This window comes from Lynx canadensis, chromosome A3, assembly GCF_007474595.2.
Source record: "Lynx canadensis isolate LIC74 chromosome A3, mLynCan4.pri.v2, whole genome shotgun sequence".
In the NCBI taxonomy this organism is placed as follows: Eukaryota; Metazoa; Chordata; class Mammalia; order Carnivora; family Felidae; genus Lynx; species Lynx canadensis.
The window spans coordinates 80,726,386-80,753,096 of record NC_044305.1 but is presented as its reverse complement, the minus strand read 5'-3'; the positions used below and the strand labels follow the sequence as shown (position 1 = coordinate 80,753,096).

The 26,711-nt window shown below is 37.0% G+C and overlaps 1 protein-coding gene across 1 annotated transcript in view; it reads left to right on the top strand.

Annotated features, from left to right (window-relative positions):
- The window catches only part of LOC115510631 (WD repeat containing planar cell polarity effector), a gene marked incomplete at its 5' end in the record, with an annotated part of 394,777 nt that overhangs the window by 108,107 nt on the left and 259,959 nt on the right, over positions 1-26,711 (top strand). Inside the window, 3 exons of the mRNA XM_032592776.1 lie at positions 14,757-14,871; positions 17,120-17,253; positions 21,035-21,226. Coding sequence (XP_032448667.1) covers positions 14,757-14,871; positions 17,120-17,253; positions 21,035-21,226 — 441 coding nt within the window. The remainder of the gene's footprint in view (positions 1-14,756; positions 14,872-17,119; positions 17,254-21,034; positions 21,227-26,711) is intronic.

Here is a 26,711-nt window from a genome sequence, read left to right as displayed (position 1 = left end):
TAGTGATGCTGATATGCTTTTTGGCCATTTGTATGGTTTCCTTTTTGAGAAATGTCTTTTCAGGTTGTTTCCCTGTTTTTTAAGGGTTATATGATTTTTGTTGTTGTTGTTGATTTATGGGAGTTTTAAAGAATGTATTCTGTAAATTAACCCCTTACCAGATATATGATTTGCAAATATTTTTTCCCATTGTGCAGATTGCCTTTTTACTCCATTGATTATGTACTTTGATGCACTAAAGTATTAAGGTTTGATAAGTCCCATTTGTCTGTTTTTGCTTTTGTTGTCTATGCTTTTGATGTCCTATTCAAGAAATCATTGTCAAATCCAAGGTCTTAGAGCTGTTTCCCTATGGTTTCTTCCAGGAATTTTATACTTTTGTGTCTACATGTAGATCTTTGATCCATTTTGGTATTTTTGTGTATGGTGTAGCTTAAGAGTCCACCTTCATTCTTTTGCATGTGGATATCCAGTTTTTCCCCACACCATTTGTTGAAGTAACTTTCCCCTTGAGTGGTCTTGGCATTCTTGTTGAAGATCACTTTAACCATATTTGTGAGGCTTTGTATGTGAGCTCTTTGTTCTGTTTCATTGGTCTATAGATCTGTCTGTATGCCAGAATCACACTGTTTTGATTATTGTGGCTTTATAATATGTTTTGAAATCAAGTAATATGAGTCCTTTAATTTTGTTCTTTTTCAGTATTGCTTTAGCTATTTGGGATTCCCGTGATTCCCAAACAGCTTTTAAATAAGTACAACTTTTGGGGCACCTGGGTGGCTCAGTCAGTTAAGCATGCGACTTCAGCTCGGGTCATGATCTCGCGGTTTGTGAGTTTGAGCCCCGCATCAGGCTCTGTGCTGATAGCTTGGAGCCTGGAGCCTGCTTCAGATTCTGTGTCTCCCTCTCTCTCTCTGCCCCTCCCCTGCTCATGCTCTGTCTCTCTCTGTCTCTCAAAAATGAATAAATCTTAAAAAAAATTTTAAATAAGTGCAACTCTTTTCTTTTAAAACAAATAAACACAAGTCTTAATCATCTCTGGTCTTATCCTTTTCATTCAAAATCAGATTTCTCAAAAGAATTGTCTCTATTTGTGATCTCCCTTTCCTCTCAGTGCTCACCCAGCATTCAACCAACTCCTATTTTGCTTTTGTCCTGATTATTATGCTGAAAAACTTTCCGCTAAGGTTGCAAAAATCTCTGTATTACTAAATGCAGTAGACTTTTTTTAGAAAGCATCATCTGAAATACACAAGAGGACTTAACACTACTGACCACTCCTTTGTTCTTGAAATACTTTTTTCTGTTAGTTCTCCTGACACTTTGTTCTTCCAGTTTTCTTTCTGCCTCTGTGGCATTCTTCTCTGTCTTCTTTATAGGCCCATGCTCCTTTCCTGTCTCCTTGAAATGTTGGAATTCCTCAAGGCCCAATTCTAAGCCCTTTCTCCTCTTCTCTCAACTCCTAGATAATCAAATTTATATCCATAGCTTCAGTGCCTTCTTTATAGAGCTCAGACCTTTCCCCTTTGCCCCAAATCCATAAATCTAGCTGCCTATTTGATGTCTCCCCTTGAGTACATCAAAGATATTTCAAACAGTATCTTTTTAAAAATTAAATTTATTTATTTATTTATTTATTTATTTAGTAAACTCTACCCCCAATATGGGGCTTGAACACACAACTCCAAAATCAAGAGTTACATGTTCTACTGACTGAGCCAGCCAGGCAGCCCCAAACACAGTATCTTTAAAATGGAACCCCGAGCCCCTTACCTATTCTTCTTTTGCCATTCCAGTATCAGTGAATGGCTCTGCCTTCCATCCACTTTTAGAAACCAGAATGTTGGAAGTCACATATTTATCTTTGATATTATCCTCTTCATTTTATTTTATTTTATTTTATTTTATTTTATTTTATTTTATTTTATTTTATTTTATTATTTTCTGAGAGAAAGAGAGAGCATGAGCAGGGGAGAGGGGCAGAAGGAGAGATAGAGACAGAGACTCTTAAGCAGGCTCCACACTCAGCACTGAGCTGAAACCCTGGCATCATGACCCAGGCTGAAATTAAGAATCCGATGTTCAACTGAGTGAGCTATACAGGCACTCCTCAAATGATTGTCTTCTTTACCTGACTCCTCCCACCACACACACATGTCTAACTAAACTCTTATTCTTATTGATTTTTATCTCCTACATCTCTCTCACATCTGCTGGACGCTGTCCATCCCTTTGCTCATAACTTTAATCAAAGCTACCTTACTTTACCCTCTTCTAGACTGCTTAAACACTTCCTAAGTGTTCTGTCTGCTTCCACGTTTGCTCCCCATCAGTCTTCTCCACACTTTAGCCAAAATGATTTTTTTAAAAGCAAATCAGTCACTCTCATGCTTAAAACCCTTCTACAACTCTGGAGAATAGATAGGAAACTGAAAACTGATTAACTAGGGCAGGGGTAGGGGAGTATGGGTGGGAAGGTACAGAGAAAGGAACAAGACTTTTAATTATCTCTGTATAATTTGTTGTTGTTTTCTTTTGGAACTACATGAATATATTATTCATTTCTAAAATTAAATCAATAAATGGAATTTTAAAAATTACTGCATCACACCACTCTTGAAGGCTAAACTGAACTGTTTCCAATCTACTTACCTTTTTTACCTCACCCCCTACTATATTCTCTTTTAAAGTCTCAGTGTCCTAACAAAACAAAATGAAAACATCTCAGTGCCTCAGCCATACCCAGCTTCTTTCAGTCCCTCATGCTCTACATGCTATCTCTTTCTTCAGGGCCTTTGCACAAATTGTTCCTAGCTCTGCCTAAAATGCCCTTTGCTACTGAGATGGCACTTCTCCTTCCATCTCAGACCACCAGTTATCACTTCCTAAGGAAACCTTCCTTGACAAGCTCTGTCCCCCATTATGTGCTTTTACAGGACCATGTACTTTTTGACACTCATTGTGGTTCCAGTTCTACCTTTATTGTGTGACCATCTAACTATTATCTACCTCATTGTTTTGACTAAAAGTTCCAAGTGGGGGCAGGGACTGTGCCTGGTATGTTAAGTTAGAGCACAGTTATCAATTATTTGGGAGAAGTTCTAAAACTTGACTGCTCAGTTTTTGTGATTTTTATTTTCAAGGATTTTTGTGGTTTTATATTTCTTTTTTTTTTTTTTCCAACGTTTATTTATTTTTGGGACAGAGAGAGACAGAGCATGAACAGGGGAGGGGCAGAGAGAGAGGGAGACACAGAATCAGAAACAGGCTCCAGGCTCTGAGCCATCAGCCCAGAGCCTGACGCGGGGCTCGAACTCATGGACCGCGAGATTGTGACCTGGCTGAAGTCGGACGCTTAACCGACTGCGCCACCCAGGCGCCCCGGTTTTATATTTCTAACTCAGCCAAAAAGTAGAAGTAGTAACAATTTAACAATACGAATCCTAAGAAATCTCTCCTATGCTTAAACCCAGAATAATTACTCCAAAATTTTAAATTAGTAAGGTATCTGACAACATATTAAGGGTGAATGTGTGTATGTGTGTGTTTAAAATTTTTTTTTTTTCAACGTTTATTTATTTTTGGGACAGAGAGAGACAGAGCATGAACGGGGGAGGGGCAGAGAGAGAGGGAGACACAGAATCGGAAACAGGCTCCAGGCTCCGAGCCATCAGCCCAGAGCCTGACGCGGGGCTCGAACTCACGGACCGCGAGATCGTGACCTGGCTGCAGTCTGACTGCTTAACCGACTGCGCCACCCAGGCGCCCCTGTGTGTGTTTAAATTAACTCGGGAAGTGCTGTTGCCGGTCTTCATGAGGTTGACTTATACACAAAATTTTCAAGCTTTTCTGGAACATTTTCAAAGATTCGTATTTTACAGACTCTGCTTTGGGAAATGCTCTTTTAGATTTATGCTATATTAGTATTTTATACAGGGAGGGAAAAGCAGAAGGTGTCAAGGGCAGCTGTTGAGTATGGTCCTAGTAAAAGAGAATAGACAAGGAGTTAGATTAGAAACGGTAGATTTTAGAGAAATTGAAGAAAATCAGCAGAATATTGGTGAATTTGAGATCTGTTCAGTGAAGGTGAGCAATTAAAAATGGTAAATTCAAACTAAGGGAACTGAAAAAATATTTAGTGGTGACCTTTATTCCCACTTTTAATGTTTTAAAATTTAAAATAATTAGGGGTGCCTTGCTGGCTCAGTTGGTAGAGCCTGCAGCTCTTGATCTCAGGGTCATAAGTCCAGGCCCCATGTTGGGCATGGAGCCTACTTAGAAAAATAAATTAATAAATGAATAAAAAACAAGTAAAATTTAAAATAATTAAAATGGCTCCTTATCACTGTAAAATGGCATACAATAAAAATAGATGTATAATACAAATTAAAAGTACCTCCCCAACCCGAAACTCATTCCCCTCTCCATGGTAATCAGTTTGCAGTTTGGTTTATGTCCTTCTGTGTTTACAAACACTCATCTGTGTATATGTATGCATATGCATGTTTTTAAAATAGGTGGAATTACTCTGTAGATATTGTTCTGTAACTTGCTTCACGTGTATAACCTGTCAGCGATCTACATCTATCTCCTTGTTTTTAGTAGGTGCATAATAATCCATAATTTGGATCTACCATACTTTACAGTGATAATCTTTTTAGTAAGTAAAAAAATTGGATATGGATGAACAATTTAATAAGGTAACATGATAAGAACAAAGAGTGTTTTAAATTTTTTTTAATAAGTGAAATTGCTGAGGAGAGGGACTCAGTCCAGTTTTCTATTTGATCCTTTTAGTAAGGATCCATATTGTAGTTCATTTCCAGTATGATTTTTAAAAAATTTTTATAATGCTTATTTATTTTTGAAGGTGGGGGAGGGGCAGCGAGAGACAGAGACACAGAATCCGAAGCAGGCTCCAGGCTCTGAGCTGTCATGTCAGCACAGAGCCCGACGCAGGGCTCAAACTCATGAACTGTGAGATCATGACCTGGGCCGAAGTCAGACGCTCAACCGATGGAGCCACCCAGGCGCCCCTCAGTATGAGTTAAATTCAGACTTCTTAGAAACACATTTTCTGGCATAAAAGTATCTCTTTAAAACCGTAAATAAATAAATTTATTTGTGGCCAGATATTTTAAGAGCTGCTTCTTTGTTTTTGAAAAGTTTTATAGAAAAATACCAAAGACATATAAAAACTTAAAAATTCATCCGTAATCCCAATTTTTAACAAATCTATAAGGCTAGAAGATAAAATTCATGCCTCCAGCTCCTAATTTCACGTCTTTGAGGTACCTAGTGTCAACAGTTTGGGGCATATTCTTTCTGACATTTTCTTGTATTTATGCAGATAATTTCCAAATACGTATATATACACATACCACAGTGCTTTTTTCTAATAAAATGGGCTCTTGCTATTCATGTAGGTCTGTAAGTTTTATAAATTCTGCCCTCCCCACTTCAACAATGTATCGTAGACTTGGGCAGAAAACTTATGATTAATTAAACTTATCTATCTTCTATGTTATCTCCATTCGTTTTCTTGTACTAACAACATCCACAATAACCAGACTCAGAAGCAACTGATTTATTAACTGCATGGCAGTTTATTAATTTATAGTGTCAGAAATATCTGTTATCATAGATTTTGTTCATTTGCTTGGGGCATTCCCACCTGATGGATGAATTACTCAAGAGACTAAATTATAGATAAGAAAGCTGATTGGTGAGCTGAGAATTAGAACAAAAGCAAGGAGGTGTTCTTACAGGATATTTCTATCTAGCTATGGTAGCTCTCTGACTTGCCCTGCGGCTCTTTCTATCTTGACAGCTGGCATGAGTCATCACTCATTGCCTTGAACATGGTTAGAAACATACAGAACAGGCTTCCTCCAGGCTCCTGATATGAACTGTGCACTGCTCACTGCTCCATTTAAGATATCTGACCAGGTCTTCATTCATCGCCCTTTCTTTATGTGTGGAAAGTGTTGATTAGAATTTGAAGATCCTCCTGATCTGCTTGATGGAGGTAAGGAAAAACACCTGTGCCTCCACAGCAACTCATTTATGAGAACTTTCTTCAGGTGAGCCCCTGTGGAAGTGACTCACATAAACATCTTGTGACAACTACAGTGCGTCCACACATTGATTGCCAAATGTCCCCTGATAACCATAATCACCCCTAGCTGAGAACCTCTGGTATAGAGGGAGGCTGGTTTAGAGTAGAAAGAGCTAGAGAGGAAAACCAGATGGGATATTACATGGAAGTCAACTGAGAAGTGAGGCTTAAGGATGTTAGTTCCTCAGTGGTGTGAGAAAAAACACTGGATTTGTCCTATGTCTTGGTCTCTACTTTCTTACTAATAATGAGACCTTTCATTAGTTGCTTAACCCTCCTGATTGTGAATTAATATGAAGATTAACCTTGTTACTATTATTTTTTAACTTGTGTTCTTTTTATGTACCAGAGTTGTACTGGCATTTTACATGCATTAGAATGTATCCAAAAGTACTCTGTAAATTATAACATTTTGTACAAAAGTAGTGTGCTATCTGGTATGTCTTCCTATTCACTTCTTACCACTGCTTTTATCCCTTTTGACCTTTAAAACTACTGGCAAATAGGGTATTTACCTTTGTACCCTTTGTGTGTGTGTGTGTGTGTGTGTGTGTGTGTGTGTGTGTGTGTGTGAATTTCACCATGATTATATTTTCTAGGAATGATCACTTTTATGTAATTATTATATATAAATATAAAAGAGGTGGATTGAAAATTACATTAGAGATTAAAATAGCATTGCTGGGGTGCTGGGTGGCTCATTCGGTTAAGTGTCTGACTCTTGATCTGGCTCAGGTCATGATCTCATGGTTTGTGGGAACAAGCCCCATGTTGGGCTCTGTGCCTACGGTGCAGAGCCAACTTGGGATTCTCTCTCTTCCTCTCTCTGTCCCCCACCCCCCTCCCCAAATAAGTAAATAAACTTAAAAAAAAGTAACATTACTTGTAATAAGTAAGAAAATGATATTTCTTATGATTGAAATAGACTTAAGCAAATTTCTAGGCATGTATCTATTTCATATATTGAATTACACCACACAAATCATTGGGAAACCCCTTTGTTAACACTCTGTATCCAGAAAAATACCTGTTTATTTCTTGTACTTTTGTTTCTTCTTCTTAACTCAATTTCCTTTGATGAGTCAATTAGATTTTTTTGTTCTTGTCTTAACTGCATTCACTTTTGTTTCTCTACTTTAACAGTTTAGTCAGGTATGGTTTCCCTCTATACTCAAATGTTTGCTGAATGAAGGAATAAATTACAGAAGACATGTTATCCTTCTTCCAGCACGTTATCTCTTAAAATGATCAGTGACTCTACACTCCAATTTAGAGTTCCCCGATGTAAAATTGTTTGACTATTTATAGCTCTCAGAGTTTCTCCAGAATTTATCCCATGGATTGGATTAGGGGCAGGATTGAGTGAGGTGTCGACGTGATGTCAATTTACTGGACCGCTAGGGGAGTGGCTTTACAATGCTTTAAATATTTGCTTCAGCCCTAGAATTCACTCCAGTGGTCCTAATACTTTGTTGCCTCTCTGGATTGTAGTATTCAGCACCTGCTGTCTCCCACATGTCTGCTAATGATTATGAAAATCAATCTTTGCTGCCTGTTCATGACTTAATTTTCAGATTGTGAATTAAACCTGTCACTCATTGTTGATTTTTTAGTACTCACCTGGCCTACTTTACTTTTCATTTTCTCCTCAGATGTGATAATAATCACATGGATTTGGGATGGGGGGAAGTTTTCTTAACCAATGAGAACATTGAAATCAATGGACTTGTTTGTGATCACTATTACAAAATAGCTCATTCACAATACTATATCAGTTCTTTAGTACTAGAGACCAAGTGTGCTGCTTTTCTCTTCTCTGGCATATTACTCTCTCTTCTAGGAAGCAGCCATCTATCCTAACCAAAACCTGCACTTCTTGCTGAGATGAGGTCTTCTACTTTATTTTATATATATATTCTACTAACATGTGTCTTCCTTACTCACTGTTGTATCCCTGTCTATATACTTGGATTATATAGGAGATGCATATTTTGACCTGGTGAATGGAATAAAACTCAGGTTCTTGTGGTTGTTTATGTTTTGTTTTGATTAATGGTATCATCTGATATAATTTTCTCTTTCCCTTTTCATTTCCACTTAAGTACTGAATCTAAGGTTAGAAGAAATCATTTGAAGAGCCATCTAAAGATTATAGGAATCATTTCCCAGTTTCTTAAAGAGAAAAGCTCTTTGGTATGAGCTTATTAAAGAAAATGAGAAGGAGAAATGATAAAAGGCAATGGAAAGAAACATGGACTGAGCAGAAATAATAAGGAAGATACTTCCTGTCTGGGAGGGTGTCTGAGAAAAGGACAAGTTTCATTTCCTGTTTTGCCTTAGTCATGTTGTACACAAAGAACAACATTAAAATTGGAACAATTTTGGGAAATCTCATGGGCCTTCTCATTGATTCATCATGTACATCTATTCCCAAGCTCAGATCTATCTGCTTGATAGTGGTTTCCCTTTACTGCTGTCCTCTTTTTCATTTTCTGAGCTGTCAGAAATCTGCAACTCCTTGTAGTGGGATAGGACAGTATCTTAGTGTCCCTTTTCCTTCTTGTCCTGCCAAATCTTACAAAGGCCATTTTCATTTTGGTGAGTTAAAAACAACCTTTTAGGGAAACAGGTGGAAACACTTTCCTGTCTGAACTGGAATATTCGTTTCTTGAACTTGAGACTATTTTTTCCTAATTCTGGTTATCTCCATTACTCTACCCAGGAGTATCTTTGGCACCAGTACTTGGAAACTTTATGCTTTCCCACAGGTTGTTTTATAAAAATGCATTAATTAGCTTATTAATTTATCTATACTTTCTTATTTCAGAATCTGGTGTCAGAGATACCTCTAGGCCACAAGACATTTAGAGATAGGTAATGATGGACACACCTTGATCCTAATGAGTACCCAAACTAGGTTTCAGTAAGAGGCCTAATCTGATCTTTTAACAACTCTAAAGTTTGGAATGTCCCAAACCTCAGACCTTGGGCTTCTTTCTCTATCAACTTTTATTGATTGATTGATTAAACAACAGATTTTTTTTTTCTTCTCACAGTTCTGGAGACTAGCATTCCAAGATCAAGGTGTTGTCAGGGTTGGTAAGGGTTTCTGGTAAGGCCTCTCTTCCTGCAGCTGTCTTCTTACTGTGTTGTCATATGGCCTTTCCTCTATGTGTGCACATGGAGAGAGAGAACTCTCTATTGTTTCTTCCTCTTCTTTTTTTTTTTTTTTTTTTTTTTTTTTTTTTTTAATTTTTTTTTTCAACGTTTATTTATTTTTGGGACAGAGAGAGACAGAGCATGAACGGGGGAGGGGCAGAGAGAGAGAGGGAGACACAGAATCGGAAGCAGGCTCCAGGCTCTGAGCCATCAGCCCAGAGCCCGACGCGGGGCTCGAACTCACGGACCGCGAGATCGTGACCTGGCTGAAGTCGGACGCTTAACCGACTGCGCCACCCAGGCGCCCCTGTTTCTTCCTCTTCTTATGAAGATACCAGAAGTTGTGGATTGGGGTGCCACCCATTTGACCTCTCTACTCCTTTTTTTAATTTTAAAAAATTTTTTAAATTTTTTAATTGTTTAAAATTTACATCCAAATCAGTTAGCATATAGTGTGATGGTGATTTCAGGAGTAGAATCCAGTGATTTGTCCCCTACATATAACACCCAGTGCTCATCCCAACGCATGTCCTCCTTAATGCCTCTTGCCCATTTAGCCCATCTCCCCACCCACCACCCCTCCAGCAACCCTCAGTATGTTCTCTGTATTTAAGAGTCTCTTATGTATTGTCCCCCTCCCTGTTTTTATATTATTTTTGCTTCCCTTCCCTTAGGTTCATCTGTTTTGTGTCTTAAATTCCACGTATGAGTGAAGTCATATGATATTTGTCTTTCTCTAACTGACTAATTTCACTTAGCACTCTAGTTCCTCTACTCATTTTTTAAAAAGAGCTTGTCCAGTTCCATGACTTTTAATACTACCTAAATGACTAAATGACTCCCAAATATATATCTCCAGCCCCCACTTCACCTTAAACTTCAGACTCATTTCTAATTGTCTGCTCAATATCTCTACTTTTATGTCCATAGACACCATAAACTAACATGTCCAAAACCAATTTCTTGATACCCCCTGAATAGTGTCTCCTTGGGTGTTCTGTAACTCATTAAATCCAGTTGCTCAGCCCCCACATTTTTTAGTTTTTCTCTTGTATGCCACACCCAGTCCCTAAGCAATTCCTAGTTGATCCCCTTTAAAATATATCTCAAATCTGTCCACATATCATTTCTTGTAGCATTGCCATTTTAGCCCAGCCATCATCTTCTCTCTCTTGCAGTAGTTTCCTAAGGTCTCCTTGCTTATACTCTTGCCCAGCCAGACCCCTCTTTAAAACATAAGTTAGGGGCACCTAGGTGGCTCAGATGGTTAGGTTTCTGACTCTTGATTCAGCTCAGGTCATGATTTCAGGTCTTTGGATTCTCTCTCCACCTCCCTTTCTGCTCCCCTGCCCCTGTCAAAAATAAATACATAAGCTGTAAAACAAAACAAAACAAAACAAAACAAAACAAAACAAAACAAAACAAAACAAAACATAAATTAGACCATAATTCTCTGCTGCTTAAAACCGAGTGATGTCTCATCGACCTAATCTGGCCCAACTACCTCTCTAATTTTATCCTCTGTGAATATCACTGTCACTCACTTCCCTCTAGCTTCTCTGGCCTAGCTTTCTTCAGTCATCCTAGGCACATTCTGACCTTAGAGTTTTTGCATTTTGCTGTTCTCTGCCTCAGACTCCTTTTCTCCAAATAATCTTGTGTCTTGTTCAATCACTTCATTTGTGTCTATACTCAAATGTCATCTCGTCAGGTCTTCTTCTTAATTAGGCATTCTGCTCAAAACAGCATTCTTCTAAAATCCCCATCCTTACTGTGCTTTATTTTTCTCTGTAATTCTTGCTGCTATTTGACATTATATCAAAATGTTTTGCCTGTTTCCTGTGTCCACACTAGAACGCAACTCCCTGAGGGGAGGTAGGGAAAAGGTTTTGTCTGTTATATGCACTGCTGTATCTTCAGTATCTAGAACAGGGCCTAGCTCATACAAAATACTAATACAGATTTGTGAAATGAATGAATGAATGAATGAATGAATAAGTAGGCTGTGCCAGTCCTTGGAAGGAAAGATTCTGAAGGAATGCTGAAACTCACTGGGCAGGATTCGCAATTCCCAAATCACTGCTCCTATCTCCATGTGGTGTGTACTGTAGCATATGCACGCTTTCTTCCTGTACCTGGATATTTCCCCTCTGAATCCTTTCCGGCCTAAATTCCTTCTTTTACCTACTCTCACAGGTTGTACTTTACGTCTCCATCCCACTAAAGTGGTCATATAGAATTAGTTTTATAAGATAGCAGATGCTCATACATAGAAATAGCAACTACCGTTAGGGGATGAGGGCCAGTTCACGATAGTGTTGCTGAGAGCAGAAAATAAGGAACAAGAAATTTGAGAGACTTGGGCAAATTAGATTCCAGACTTCTGGAGGAAGTTGCAAATATCTTGGAGACAATATCTTTATGAAACCATAGCAACTGGGAAAGGTGACAAAAGATTGTACTGGTGATAACTCACCTGGAGTCTAGTGTACCATGTCTAGTATTGAGTCCAATCTGGGCACAAGATTTTCAGAAAGACAAAAGAATGTGCTCAGAGATTGCAAATAGTATAGTGAGCACACATCATATGAGTACTGGCTGAATAACAGTAACAGTAGTAATTGCAGGGGCTCCTGGGTGGCTCAGTTGGTTAAGCATCTGACTCTTGCTATAGGCTCAGGTCATGATCTCACTGTTTTGCAATAGGGATTCTCTCTCTCCCTCTCTCTCTGCCCCTCCCCTGCTCATGCTCTCTTCCCTCCCCACCCCCCCCGCCCCGTCTCGAAATAAATAAACTTAAAAAAATAGTAATAGTAATTGCAAACATTAATATGTGCCGGGCATTATTCTAAATACTACTTGTAAAAAGTTACTTAATGCTCTTCCTATGAAGTAGATATTACCTTTTCAGATGAGGTAATGAAGTTACAGAGAGGTTAAGCAACTCCCACAAGGTCACACAGCTAGTAAGAGGTAGAGCTAGTGCTGATTTCATTCTGATTTCGGAGTCCATGCTTAACACTATGCTACTATCTTTTAGTATTTGAAAATGTGATATTGAAGAAAAACTTGGATTACTGTAAGAGTTCTTAGAAGGCATTATTGGCCTTTACCTCAAGGGTCACCACCTTTTTTTCAGTCTCCCCAGTCTCCCCTGGATGTACTCTTATAATAGGACCAGTAATAGCACTTTATTACATTTGTTTTCTTATATCTCTACCTCTATTAACCTATATTTCATCTATTTTGAGGATTATATTTTATTAACTTTTGAGCCACTAAATTCAGTTTAGTGCTTGGCATATAATCAACATTCAGGTTTGTTGAATGAAAAAAATGACCGAGTGATCTCTGAATCGATTAGAACTGTCCAGTGGTAAGATAATGAGCTCCTGATCACTGGAAGTATTCAAGAATAGGGTGATGCTTGAAGGAATGCTGCAGAAGGAAAAGGAACTTATGGAAGTGGAAGATTAGACTAAGTTTCTTTTTAACTATGAATAATCAGATCCTATAATGAGTTAATTATGTTTTTTTTCTCCAAACATTTAATTAGCACTTACTCTGTGCCTGGCATTGTTTAAGCATTGAAGGTACAAAGATACAAGTGGCCTAGCTAGTACCCACAAGGAGCTAGTAGTCAGTGAATAATTAAGAAAAAAGATGCTCAAGAGTATAGGTTAAGGTTTTGTAGATAAAAATACATTTAAAACGGCAGATTTTAGAGATGTTTTGAACAAATGAGGAAGGGAGAGAAAAAAGCTGTTACATAGGGGAGAACTGGAAATGAAAGATGACCCTAAAATTACCTGCTTGAGAAGGGAGAATTTAGAAATAAAGACCACATGCTTTGTTGTTATTGGGGAATTCCCCAAAGGGAAATATCAGTGTTTGCCATCAAGGGATATTGCAGAGCTGGATATAATTCAGTAGAGATTAATTAATTTGTGAATATTTTGAAATTCTTGGAACAAATGTTCTTCTCTTATTAGTCTCCCAAATGAATAAATATGATTACGTCTTCCTTGTCCTCTGCACCCTGTAGGGGCATTGATGTTAAATGGACAGTCTATTAAGTCACGGGGGACCCTTCAGTTTCTTTTCTTATTCCTGTGCCTGGAATCTGTTAGGCAATGGGGAAGTAGTCGTCTTTCTTTATAATAACCTGGTCCCTCGTGCTGCTCATCTTTCACACATGTCTAAATATGTCTTGACACAGAAACATCCTTTCTAGCTGGGACATGATATCTAGGTAGGTGGGGAATTCCCCTGTTTTGTTTAAAATCATAGTTGTCTTTGAGTTTGGCTAGCATGTTCATGATTAGTTTACTGACAATTGGTTTTTTTCTTCTTATACCATATGCTATTCCGTGATTCATCTGCTTTGAGTCTGTTGCCTTGAAGGTGAAACAATTTCTTCCAATGTTGATATTTCATAATCTCATAGATAACAAGCATACGCATATGCATAGTCCTTTCAGAAGTTTTAAACATTTGGAGATGAATGAATTATGTTGCCACCATTGGAAAGGAGCAATATAAAATCATAATGGTAATATCCAGTCATCTCTTGTTGGGGGGTTGGGTGAACCCTGATATTGATAAAGCCTGAATACTTTACTGTGTTTATCTCTTCTTGAGAAATTGTTTGTGGTATGTATTATTTATTTACGAATTTTAAAGTTTAACATTTTATTTTAATTGCCTTGATTTACATGTATTTTAATATTTTATTTTATTTTATTTACTTTTTTTAACGTTTATTTATTTTTGAGACAGAGAGAAACAAAGCATGAACGGGGGAGGGTCAGAGAGAGGGAGACACAGAATCTGAAACAGGCTCCAGGCTCTGAGCTGTCAGCACAGAGCCCGACGCAGGGCTCGAACTCACGGACCGCGATATCATGACCTGGGCCGAAGTCGGCCACTTAACCGACTGAGCCACCCAGGCGCCCCATGTATTTTAATATTTTAAACTGACAAGATCTTTATTTGTAGAAGTGGGGTTTAAAGTCCAAATAAATTGTAACATACACTGTTTGTATTGTAATGGTTGCATCTTTTCTATATTTAATGTCTAGGAACAACTATTTGGAAATCGTCTTTTAATTTCAGATATAAATAGTAATCTTTCAAAATACTAATAGAACACATTATATTTCTGAATGCAGTGCAAAGCATTTATCTCTCCATGAGTATTTTCTAAATGTTTAGATGATTAGACTTCTAATAAACATGAACTAAACTCAGTTTCTGCACATAGCTTTGACCAATGCACTTCTTGTGTTGTATCATTTAGCCACCTTTTCCTATTTACTCAGAATGGCAGTAATTGTTTTCGATGAAGAAAAACTCTTTATAATTTCATGGTATAAATGCTGTGTAAATGTCTGTATAATTTATACATTTGAAGAGAGATTTTTGAAAGACTAATGCTCAGTGTATCTTCCTCCCACTCTTCCTCTTTACCGGGTTTTAGCTCCTCTTTGGTTCAGGTGTGCTGGTGTCCCTAAGCCTCTCTGGGCCGCAGCTGGAGAAAGTAGTGATTGACAGAAGCCTGGTGGGGAAGCTCATCTCAGACCCCATCAGTGATGGTAATTACCCCCATGTGCAAGTCAATTGCCTACATTAACAGTGGGGCAGGAGAAATAGTATGTCAACAGGTACACTAATTATTACCACTGGGGACTTGCAAACACAAGTAATCGCTTATAATAGCATAGTTACAACCCCTGGGACAAATACAAGTTTTGACTAATATTTAATACCAAAGTTTTTGTCAAGTGTTAGGCTCATATTCTGAGTATTTTTCAGTTTTTCCTTTAAAAATGTGAATGTATTTTCAAAATAGGGTATTTTTTTTTTGGTGTGTGTTTTCAAAATTAGCCCCCTATTGTTGACATTTCAAATATTTTTCATTTTCAAATGAATTTTGAAAAAAATAACCCAAATGTGTCAACACAATCACCAGTAAAAAAAAAAAAAAAAAAGTCTGTAATTTGGCTCGTAGGAAGATTCTTTGTTACCAAAGTCTATGAATACTAACTTTTGAGAGAATTTGGGCAGTATTTCTAAATATCAAAAACCAATGCCAAATATACAAAGCTGGATTCTTTTAAGTATAACACAACCAGTATGTAATTGCCACAAAGCACATAAAAAAAATTTTTAAGCCAATTATTGAAAAGGTAGGATACTGACATTTATTGAGCCCTGAAAGGCTCTATACTATACCAACCTACTTATTAATTAAAAAAACAACTTTATATGGTATAATTATCTCCATTTTATAGATAAGGAAATTGAAGCTAAGATACTAAGGAACATGCCCATGAATGAGATACTAAGGAACAGCCTGAAAATAACCAAACTGAGATTTGAACCCAGGTTCTAGCTACAGAGCCCATTTTCTTTCTGCTATACTGTGCTGACTCCTGAGGTTTTAAGCTTATATTCTTTTATTGAAGGTAAAAAGGTTTAAGAAACAGGTTGCATTATCATTAGAAATTGAAAATTGTCAGTATCTTAAATTGAATAATCAGAACAAAGTGTGCACCAGTGGAAAGGACAGAGGTGAGAACACAGAAACCTTCCTTCTGCTATGTGCTCTCACTAGCTACCACTGAATGACTTAGACACAATTTCATCATCTTAGAGGACAGCACTCGGCAGGATGGCTGTAATTAGCAACATTCCTGATAGTAATAAGCTGGGGGTAGGATTGTAAGTGTGCCATTTCCTCTTCCTTACAGGAACATGGTGCCAAGGAAACTTCCGATGGAAGAAGTTCCATTTTCATGTCTAATAATTGACCCCTTTGTTGACACTACGAATAAAATAGTGGCTGTGATGATTTTGTCATGTTGATGCTCCTCTATAAGAAATAAAAGACTTCCAACACTATTCATGTCTCTGAGATATCTTTTTTTACTTGTTTCTTTTATTTATACCCCAAATAATACACTCTCATGAGACCATGATAACAATGTGATTTCTTGGCAGTTCTCCAGATTCTCCTGTAATTGTGTAGATATACTGTTGGTTGCTGCTTGCACAGCCAGGGGTGTGGAAGTGAAGAAAAATATATGAAACATTGTATAATTTCATTATGCTAGGAACAATATAAAGTATTTCTCAAATTCCTATTGTATGTTTTTATCAATAATTTTTAATATTAGTAGCCCTTTATATAACTCATGAATATTAATTGTCTACCTACTAGTGTGCATAGAAATAAAGCTGTAGAAATATTTTTGCTAATCTTCATTATTAGATATTAACTTACATAATGTGCATATTGAGTATAATATGCTTTGTTTTGTTCAGCTTGTATACCCTCAAAAAGAAAGTTCATTGATGAAAAATTTAAAATAAAAAAATACATAAGATTGGTGGGGAACACTGATCTATATCCCCTAAAAAAAATCAGTTTGTTCTCGGATGGTTTATATCATATAAATGCAGGATTAAAGGCTAAGCACAAAAAAATGTTTTCATCTTAGATTCAGTATGGAATAGTCTTTATTTTCTGCTTTTCTAGCCCTAGTTCCAAATATATCTCATTTGGTGGTTGTCCCCAAACATCAGTGTATCATAAAATGGTCTCAGGATAAAAGGAAAAGTATCAAATCCATGCATCACTAGTTTGATGATTATTGTTTATTCATAGTATCTTTAATATACTTGTAAAATAATGATATTTGGGAGACTAGTTATTTCAGTTGGTATTTATATTCTGAAAGTAGCTTTTTGTAATATTTCAGTGGAAAAAATTACTTCATTATCATTTTATTGTAACTTACTATTTTACAGTATTTTATCAAATCTTTTTTTTTTCCTTAGCTCTTCTTACAGACAACTTTATCATCTTATCATTTTTGGCACAAAACAAACTATGTTTTATTCAGTTTACCAAGAAGATGGGTTCTCCTGATGTAAACAAAAGACTGGAAAAACTCTCAGCTTTGGATTATAAGGTAGAGATTTCAATTTATAGTCATTTTATTAATTATTAAGGTATGCTAGAGTATCACATGGGCTGATACTATGTTCAGTATTTTTGAACAGTTCTAGATTTCTGGAAAACCAGAATTAATTATATGATTAGGGTTGATTCATTAAAAATAGTGGCTCTCCTACCTTTTCTGTTTTAATCTCATTATAAGGGTCTAATAATGACATGTTTGGTACTTATGGAAATCATAGACACATAAGAGAGACAAATTACACATTTGAAAATGTTTTTCTTCCTAAGGGTAGTATATACAGCATTCTCATTTTTCCCTAAGACCTCATATCATCTTTCTAGGCAAGGATAGCTACTTTGGCTTCCATTTCACAAGAAAAGAAAGAAGAAAGAAGGCACTTTCAAAGGTTAATAGAAAAGTGTAATAAACAAGGGGAGGAAAAATACCCACCCCCCCCACCCCCCACCCAGCTATAACTGGAGAAGAATGCAAAACGAATTCTCCTTCATATGTTAGTATCTCTCCCTTCACTAACTCCAGGTAATTTGTTTCCTTGTATCAGGGACTTTACATCTGTTAAGGAAGGATTTTTATTTTAAATGATGTGTTTAATATAAGTTTTGCCACATTACATTTTAACTGCTTGGAAGGCATACTCTCTGCTAGGATGAGTATCTAATACATTTTCCAGGCTGTTTCAGTTCAAGGCCTCTTTTCAGCAATGACTTGTGTTTGCAAGATTGATCCAGCCTCTGTGACGTGGATTTGAGACAGTTCACTGTTCACTGGGAACAGAACTGATATAAAGCTTCCTTAAAAAAGATGCACACTTATGCCATACCCAGAGTATCTATCCGTAATAACGGCAAAGATTTTTAGAAGTCAGCTTTATGGCTTGAAACTTTGTGTGTGTGTTTGAAAAAGTAGTATTTAAGCTAACCTTTTGCCCTTTGGGATTATTTCTTATTGTGATTGAGATGATAGTGGTATGGGGAGGATTTAGTTTTATTTGGTGGAAACCTCTATTATAAAAAATTTTTTTTGACATGAGATAAAATATATTAAATGAGTTTTTCATTGTGGTAATAAACTAATTTGGCCATATTTGCCAATCTTGTGGAGCTTCTGTAGCATTTAATACTGATTTTCTTTACTTGGAAAATCAGTGGTACTCATGTATTCTATTTTGGTTAGTAAAAAAACTGGTATTAGCACTCTTACTGGGATGCTATTTTCCAGATTGGCTAATTGTAGATTTATTTGAAATTTGTTTATTTACTAATACTGGTCTTTAAAATTTTTTTTTTTTCAACGTTTATTTATTTTTTTGGGACAGAGAGAGACAGAGCATGAACGGGGGAGGGGCAGAGAGAGAGGGAGACACAGAATCGGAAACAGGCTCCAGGCTCTGAGCCATCAGCCCAGAGCCTGACGCGGGGCTCGAACTCACGGACCGCGAGATCGTGACCTGGCTGAAGTCGGACACTTAACCGACTGCGCCACCCAAGCGCCCCCTAATACTGGTCTTTAAAATGTACCAATATGGAGTGAGTAAATAAATAAATAAATAAATAAATAAATAAAATGCTCCAATGTGCATTAACTCAAACTATTTAAAATGTTTTCAATGCTATTGCATAAAATTTTTTATGACTAGTTCTCCATCTTAGATGTGATGGATAGCTTAGTACAGTCTTCTCAGCTGAAGGATCGTAGCTACCCATTAATGGGATCAGAGAGAAACTGCCAGGATGTCGTCTTTTCTTATGAAGAGATGTGGAAAATAGACCTGGTATATGTACTCTTGCACCTTAAGTAAGGGAATTACTTGTTTGTTTATTCTTTATGCCTTTGGATTTGAGAATAACATGGGCACTCCATGTCTATGCATTGGACTATGCATGCAGGGAAGTAACCTGCTTCCCTTTGGAAGAGCCCATGGATTTCACTTTCTGGTTCAATGTTTAATATGTATATATATTTAATACTTAGTAAAAACTGCCATTTGTCTTTTGGAAGAATAATTTAAGAAACTTGTTCACTTTACTTGCCCTATTGACCATCATGATAGAAAACTGATGCCATTAAAACTCACAGGAAACAGAAAATTTCAGATAACATACATGATGTGCACTATGAGGACTGAAAGTGCCAGTTTCTTGTTTTAACTCTATTTTTTCATCTAGAAATTCCTAAATAATGTGTGACATGGCAATAGGATGTCAAAATATTGTATGTATATTTGTAAGGACCTAGCTATCCCATTGTGGTATTCCTCTCAAATAAGAAGATAAGTAGTCAAAATAATAATATTGAGAGCATAAATATAAGAATTTGCACTTCAAAGCATAAGGTACATCTGTGTTGTCTGTCATTGCCCATTTGGATTTTAAAACAAAGAAATAGTGTATTTATAATCCTGTTTTTCTTTACAGCTGTACCATAATTCTTTCAGATTGAAATAATTTTGGCAAAGAAAATTGCAGGGTAAATATCCTGAATCTACTGACCTTTAGCAAGTTTTCCAGGCTACATTTAAAAAATCCAATTCAATTTATTTAACAGTGAAGGGACAGTGCAAGGAGTTAAATGTTTACCATGTGAGAACAACACTGGTAATTACTTTGATTTCAGTTCCTTTTGATGTGCATTCAGAGGATGAAGAGGTCAATAATATTATGGCCATGCAAATAGAAAAGGGTTCCTTTTGACCATATTAAAAAAAATAGCAGAGGATTATTAAAGCATTAACCTTGATTTTAATGGCCTTGGTTGAGTGGTGAGATCACAATTTGGATGAGCCTGATTATTTACTAAATACAATACATAAATGCAACGGGTTCTTAACACCCATTGCACTCTGGCATTATCGCATTACTGCCATCCTTTGTTGCCTTGCAGACAGGAATATGAAAGCAATCTGTCATGTAGTGAGACTGGCTCCAGAAGCATTTCTCTGATAAGAAGACCCCCTGCCCTTTGCTAGTGTCTGGTCCAGTAGGCTTAGCCATGCGCTTAATCCCCAGAAAGTGGTTCGATTATTGCTGACCAGCAATGGCAAGATAGTTTTTTTTTTTCTTCCAAGCTATCAACCTTCCATTAATTCCTTAAGCAGAAATACGGTGCAATCTATATTTCCTTGGCATGTGTCACCCAGATGGTGCCGTGCTTATGTTTTCAAATAACCATGTTCCAAAATAACATAGTTTGAATAATAAATTCTACAAATCCTTCCTAAGAAAGAGAAGCATAATTCTCAGAAGCTGCATAAACTTTTACGCATGATGCTGTGGCTTATCCCTTTATGCAGAATATATGTGTATATGTCTCATATATTCTTTAAAGTGATATTTGCCTCAAGTTGTTTTTCCTTTTATTGTCAGTCATTGTTAACATGTTATGTCTTAAACAGTAGTCAGATACTCTTGGTCAGCAGTACTGAACTTGTCATTTAATATAGCTGGTCTTAAATCCTATGTGTAGGTCGATGCTGTCAAGCAGCCATGACTGTACATTTTGGTATTGATTGGGATTGCTACAGCCAATTCCTCCCTAACTCACATTTCTCCTTTCCCTTTCCTCTGCTAAAAATGGGGAGAATTTTGAACATATGTCTTTTTTATATATGTGTCAAAAGAATTTGGTAAATTCTGACACCTCCTTAAGCACATGTTTAACATGCATATTTACTTGCATTTATCTACATTTACAGATGCTTTAATTTTTGTAATACATCGAGGATTTTGCATTAAAAAATGATTCTTATGTGCTTTTTTTTCTTAATCATTAGATTTCCTATTCTGAGATACCGGGCCCAGTAAACAGGACAGCAGACCGTCATCTAGCCATCAATTGTGTTCAAGATACAGTTGTTTGCTGGTGGCCGCTGGTCAGTGATGATGCCTGGCCTTGGGCCCCCATTTCTCCTGAGAAGGACAGAGCCAATCTGCTGCTCCTAGGTTATGCTCAAGGAAGACTGGAGGTAAATCTAAAGCAAACATATACATTTTATTGAAGAACAAATAAAATAGGATTATTAGTTTTTTTGATTCTGAAATAAAGATGAATACTTTTTTTAATGTATAATTTACTTTTCTAAATACTGAAAAAAGGAAAGTACATATAAAGTGGGATCCTTTAAAGTATCCTATCTGCAAGATAGACAGTTCCAGGGCTGGCCTGAGTCTCACAGTGATTAAGAACACAGGCTTCTGGGTTCAAATCCTAGCTCTGCCACTACCTAGCTCTTTGTCCTTGGGCAACTAATTAACCTGTGTGCACCATGGTTTTGTTATCTGAAAAATAGAGTTAACGAAGAAAAATAAGTTATGACATGCATTTAGAGCAGTATCTACATATGGTAAACTCTCAAACGCTGATCATTGTGTGATTCTTATTAATATCATTATTAGTACTATCATTACGGCTTGCCTGTAATTTCTTGCTTGCCAAAGTTATGTTATCAATCACCTTCTTTAAACATCAGTTAATGAATCAGTAAACATTAGTCAGATGCCTATTTGGTAGAAGACTGTGGAGCCAAACCATGGCTAAGGCAAGAATTTATCAGGAGGGCTGTAGAACTATGGCCTTCTCATTTGGTATCCTGCCTCAGACAGGAGCACCAAAAGGGTTAATCTAGGAGGCGAGGACAGTATTCTACCCTGTCTATTCCTGACAGTGGTTCTATCATCATTCATTATTGTGAACCTACAGGTAATTTCAACTTGTACCAGTACTTTGAGTGTGGAATTTGTTTTTCTTTTTTATAACTTAACAAAAGCAACCCTCCCTTATTCTTTTTTAAGTTTTTGCCTGAGTAGAATATAGACAGTTCAACTTACAGATGATTTGACTTACGATTCTTGACTTCACCAGGATGTGAAAGCAATTCACATTTAGTAGAAACCATACTTGGAATTTTGAACTTTGATCTTTTCTCAGTGTAGTGATAGGTGATAGGATCCTCTCTTATGATGCTGGACAGTGGCAGACAGCGCAGCTCCCAGCCAGCCATGCAATCACAGCCACATACCCTTACGACCATTCTGTATCCATAAAACCATTCTGTTTTTTGCTTTCCGCACAGTATTCAGTAAATTACATGAGACACTCAATACTTTATTATAAAATAGGCTGTGTGTTAGATGATTTTGCCCAATTGTAGCCTAATGTGAATGTTCTGAGCATGTCTAAGTAGTTGAGGCTAAGCTGTGAGGTCCAGTAGATTAGGTGTATTAAATGCATTTTCAACTAAGGATATTTTCAACATATGATTGGTTTATTGGGACGTGAATCCATCTTAAGGCAAGGAATAACTGTAGTATATGTCTATATTTTCTCTAAATGTATTATCATTTAGACTTTATGAAGTATTTCTCGGAGTTAGTATTCTGAGATACGGTGAACAAGTCCAGGTTTTTTCTGTCCCTACCTACTTTTTCTGGTGTTATAAGCTTCCAGGCTATCTTTTAAGACTGTAGAGTCCTTTCTAATTAATTAACTCACCTTTTTCTGGAACTTTTCCAATTTTGTTATAGTAACTAAAACTACTTATAATGCTTTAGGTGTGGATTTTGTGAGGCTAAGGAAGTGCTTTGTTCCTATTCATTGGCTTTTCATGCCTACTGTTTTATTGATCTTGGGTTCAGAAGCTAATTGAGTAAAAGAGTTCATCAAAATGACTGTAATAAAGCTAATTAGAATTCTAAATGTTCTGCCTTAGAATAAAGGTAAAAATAATTTAGTTAAACTTTACACAAATTACCTGTATGTGAAATGAATGTACTACATGAAATTAGGAGTGCTTAAAGGGTATACATATGTTTTATATACCTCATCTCCTGGTGTCATCTAGATGATGTACGTTGGAGTTAGACAAACTTGGTTTACCTGTTGGTCAGACGATATACATACTAACTGTCTGACATTAATCAAGCTTACTGCCTCTAAGCTTCTGCCTGCTTTTAGCTAGTTTTGTGTTCTTTGGCCTTGGATAGATAACCTGTCCTCTCAGACTTTAGTTGTCTGTTTTTAAAATGATATATTTCAACCAGATAGATCACCTCTTTAGGTCTGTAATAGCTCTAAAAAGTGCTCATCTGGATTCTGCACAGGTCTGATTTAGCCATTGCTTGCTAAAATGCCTTTAGCATAACTAACAGCCTCAGCATTGAAAAGCCCACATTGACTGGCCCTGACCTACCTTTCCAATGTTACTTCCTTATGCAAACCTGTGTTCTAGCCAAGTGGTTTGTTTACCCACTGCCTTTATTTTTCACGTCCTGCCTATACACATTACACAAGGAAGAAAGGTCCTTCCTTCTGTTTCTACATCATTTGACAACTATTGAGCATGACCCTGAAGTAAACACTGTATTTCATTACAGGGAATATGAATGCAAAAAATAACCCTGCCTGCAGGGATCTTAGTGTCCACCAATGAGAGAAAAATATGAAAACATGTAGGTGCACTAAGGCATTAAATGATGCTGTGGATAGAGTATGTGTATGCTATATAGTAGTAGCCAGTACAGAATGATTGATTCTACTTAGATAGTAAGGAAGAAACATTAAAGGGGCTTTACAATTTGCTCAAAAATGAGATTGGTAAGCAATTTTACTTTCTTTTACTATCCTTTCTAAGTTCCATATGAAGGTTGTACTAGACCTATGGAATGATTTGGCTAGCTTTTTCTTTTTCTCATCTTTGAAACAGTACCAAAAGGAATTATCTGATGTTTGAGTGTTTGGTAAAACTCACACATGAAATTTGCCTGGGTGTGGTGTTTTAAAGGAAGGGTTGCTTATTTTTCAGGAATTCTGTTTTTTCCTTAATTTGTATTTCTGGAAAATTATCCATTTTATGTAACTTTTTAAATAGATTTTCATAAAGTTGTACATGATACTTACACATGATTTTTTTGTTCAAATTTTTATTTAAATTCTAGTTAACATACAGTGTAGTATTAGTTTCAGGAGTAGAATTCAGTGTTCATCACTTACAACACCCAGTGCTCATCATAACAAGTGCCCTCCTTTAATACCCATCAACCATCTAGCCCATCCCCCACCCACCTCCAGCCATCAAGCCTCAGTTTGTTCTCTGAGAGTCTCTCATGGTTTGTTTCCCTTTGTTTTTCTTTTCCCCAGCTCTTATATGTTCATGTGTTTTGTTTCTTAAATTCCACATACGAGTGAAATCATGTGGTATTTGTCTTTCTCTGACTCACTTATTTTGCATAGCATAATACACTATTGCTCCATCCACGTTGCAAATGACAAGATTTCATTCTTTTTGATGGTTGAGTAGCATTCCATTGTATATATACACACACACATATATATGTATATATACTCAGCATACATATATATATATGTGTATATATATATGCACACATACATACATACATACATACATACCACATCTTCTTTATCCATTCATCAGTCAGTGGACATTTGCCTCTTGCCGTAGCTTGGCTATTGTTGATAATGCTGCTGTAAACATTGGGGTGTATGTGCCCCTTTGAATCTGTATTTATGTATTCTTTGGGTAAATACCTAGTAGTGCACTTGCTAGATTGTAGGGTAGTTCTATTTTTAACTTTTTGAGGAACCTCCATGCTGTTTTCCAAAGTGGCTGTGCCAGTTTGCCTTCCCACCAACAGTGCAAGAGAGTTCCCCTTTCTCTGCATCCTCACCAACACCTTTTGCTTCTTGTGTTGATAATTTTAGCCATTCTGACTGGTGTGAGGTGGTATCTCATTGTGGATTTGATTTATATTTCCTAGATGTTGAATGATGTTGAGCATCTTTTCATGTGTCTGTTAGCCATCTGTGGGTCTTTGGAAAGTGTCTGTTCATGTCTTCTGCCCATTTCTTCACTGGATTATTTGTTTTTTGAGTGTTGAGTTTGATAAGTTCTTTATAGATTTTGGATACTAACCCTTTATCAGATAAGTCATTTGCAAATATCTTCTCCCATTCTATAGTCTGCCTTTTAGTTTTGATTGTTTCCTTCACTGTGCTGAAGCTTTTTATTTTGATGAAGTCCCAATAGTTCATTTTTGCTTTTGTCTCCCTTGCTCCTGGTGATGTATTTGTACGTGATTTTTAGCTATTCATCAATGATTGCATAGTTAATGCCCCCCTTTTCACTCCTACTATATATTAAGATACATAATTCCTTTTTCTTTTTTTAAGCAAGAGTAGCTTTTTCTTGGATTTGGCCTTTTCAGTCTATCGAAGTTAGACTCTTGGAAAAATTTGCAAAGATTTCTTTTTCAGGGAGTTCCTGGGTAGCTCAATCAGTTGAGCACCCGACTTCAGCTCAGGTCATGATCTCATGGTTTGTGAGTTCGAGCCCCGCCTTGGGCTTGCTGCTGTCAGTGGAAGCCTGCTTCAGAGAGAGCTTGTGTTCTCTCTCTCAAAAATAAGTAAACCCTTAAATTTTTTTGCTAATGTTTATTTATATTAGAGAGAGAGACAGAGCGCAAGCAGGGGAGGGGCAGAAAGAGAGGGGGACACAGAGTCTGAAGCAGGCTCCAGGCTCTGAGCTGTCAGCACAGAGCCCAGCGCAGGGCTCAAACTCATGAATGGTGAGATCATGACCTGAGCCGAAGTCGTATGCTCAACGAACTGAGCCACCCAGGAGCCCGCAAAATAAGTAAATCTTTTAAAAAAGTTAGTAAAGAGGGGCGCCTGGGTGGCGCAGTCGGTTAAGCGTCCGACTTCAGCCAGGTCACGATCTCGCGGTCCGTGAGTTCGAGCCCCGCGTCGGGCTCTGGGCTGATGGCTCAGAGCCTGGAGCCTGTTTCCGATTCTGTGTCTCCCTCTCTCTCTGCCCCTCCCCCGTTCATGCTCTGTCTCTCTCTGTCCCAAAAATAAATAAACGTTTAAAAAAAGAAAAAAAAAAAGTTAGTAAAGAAAAAAGATTTCTTTTTCAGACCCTCGTGTGAACTTCCATATGCAAAAGACATATGCATATGTCTTTGGACGAAATCTCTAAGGAAATAATTATTTCTTTTTTTCCCATTGAGGACATAATTTTTAACTATGAATTAATTGTAGCACATTTTTTAGACTATCCTGAACAAAAACCACTAGTCGATAAAAGCGGTATTCAGACATATGTCTTTAAATTTTTTTCACTGGTCACCAATAGACTTCTTGAACCAATCATCAGAATAAAAGATACAATATACTTTTTTTTTTAATATTTTGTACTATGCTTTTTATTTGTTTATTTTTTAATATGAAATTTATTGTCAAATTGGTTTCCATACAACACCCAGTGCTCATCCCAACAGGTGCCCTCCTCAATACCCATCACCCACCCTCCCCTTCCTCTCACCCCCATCAACCCTCAGTTTATCAGTTCCGTAAAATTCAAACTAAAAAAGTAGCAACCTCATAGAAAGGAAATTTAGTCATTGCATCTGTTAAAAAATAGAATTTTTAGGGGTGCC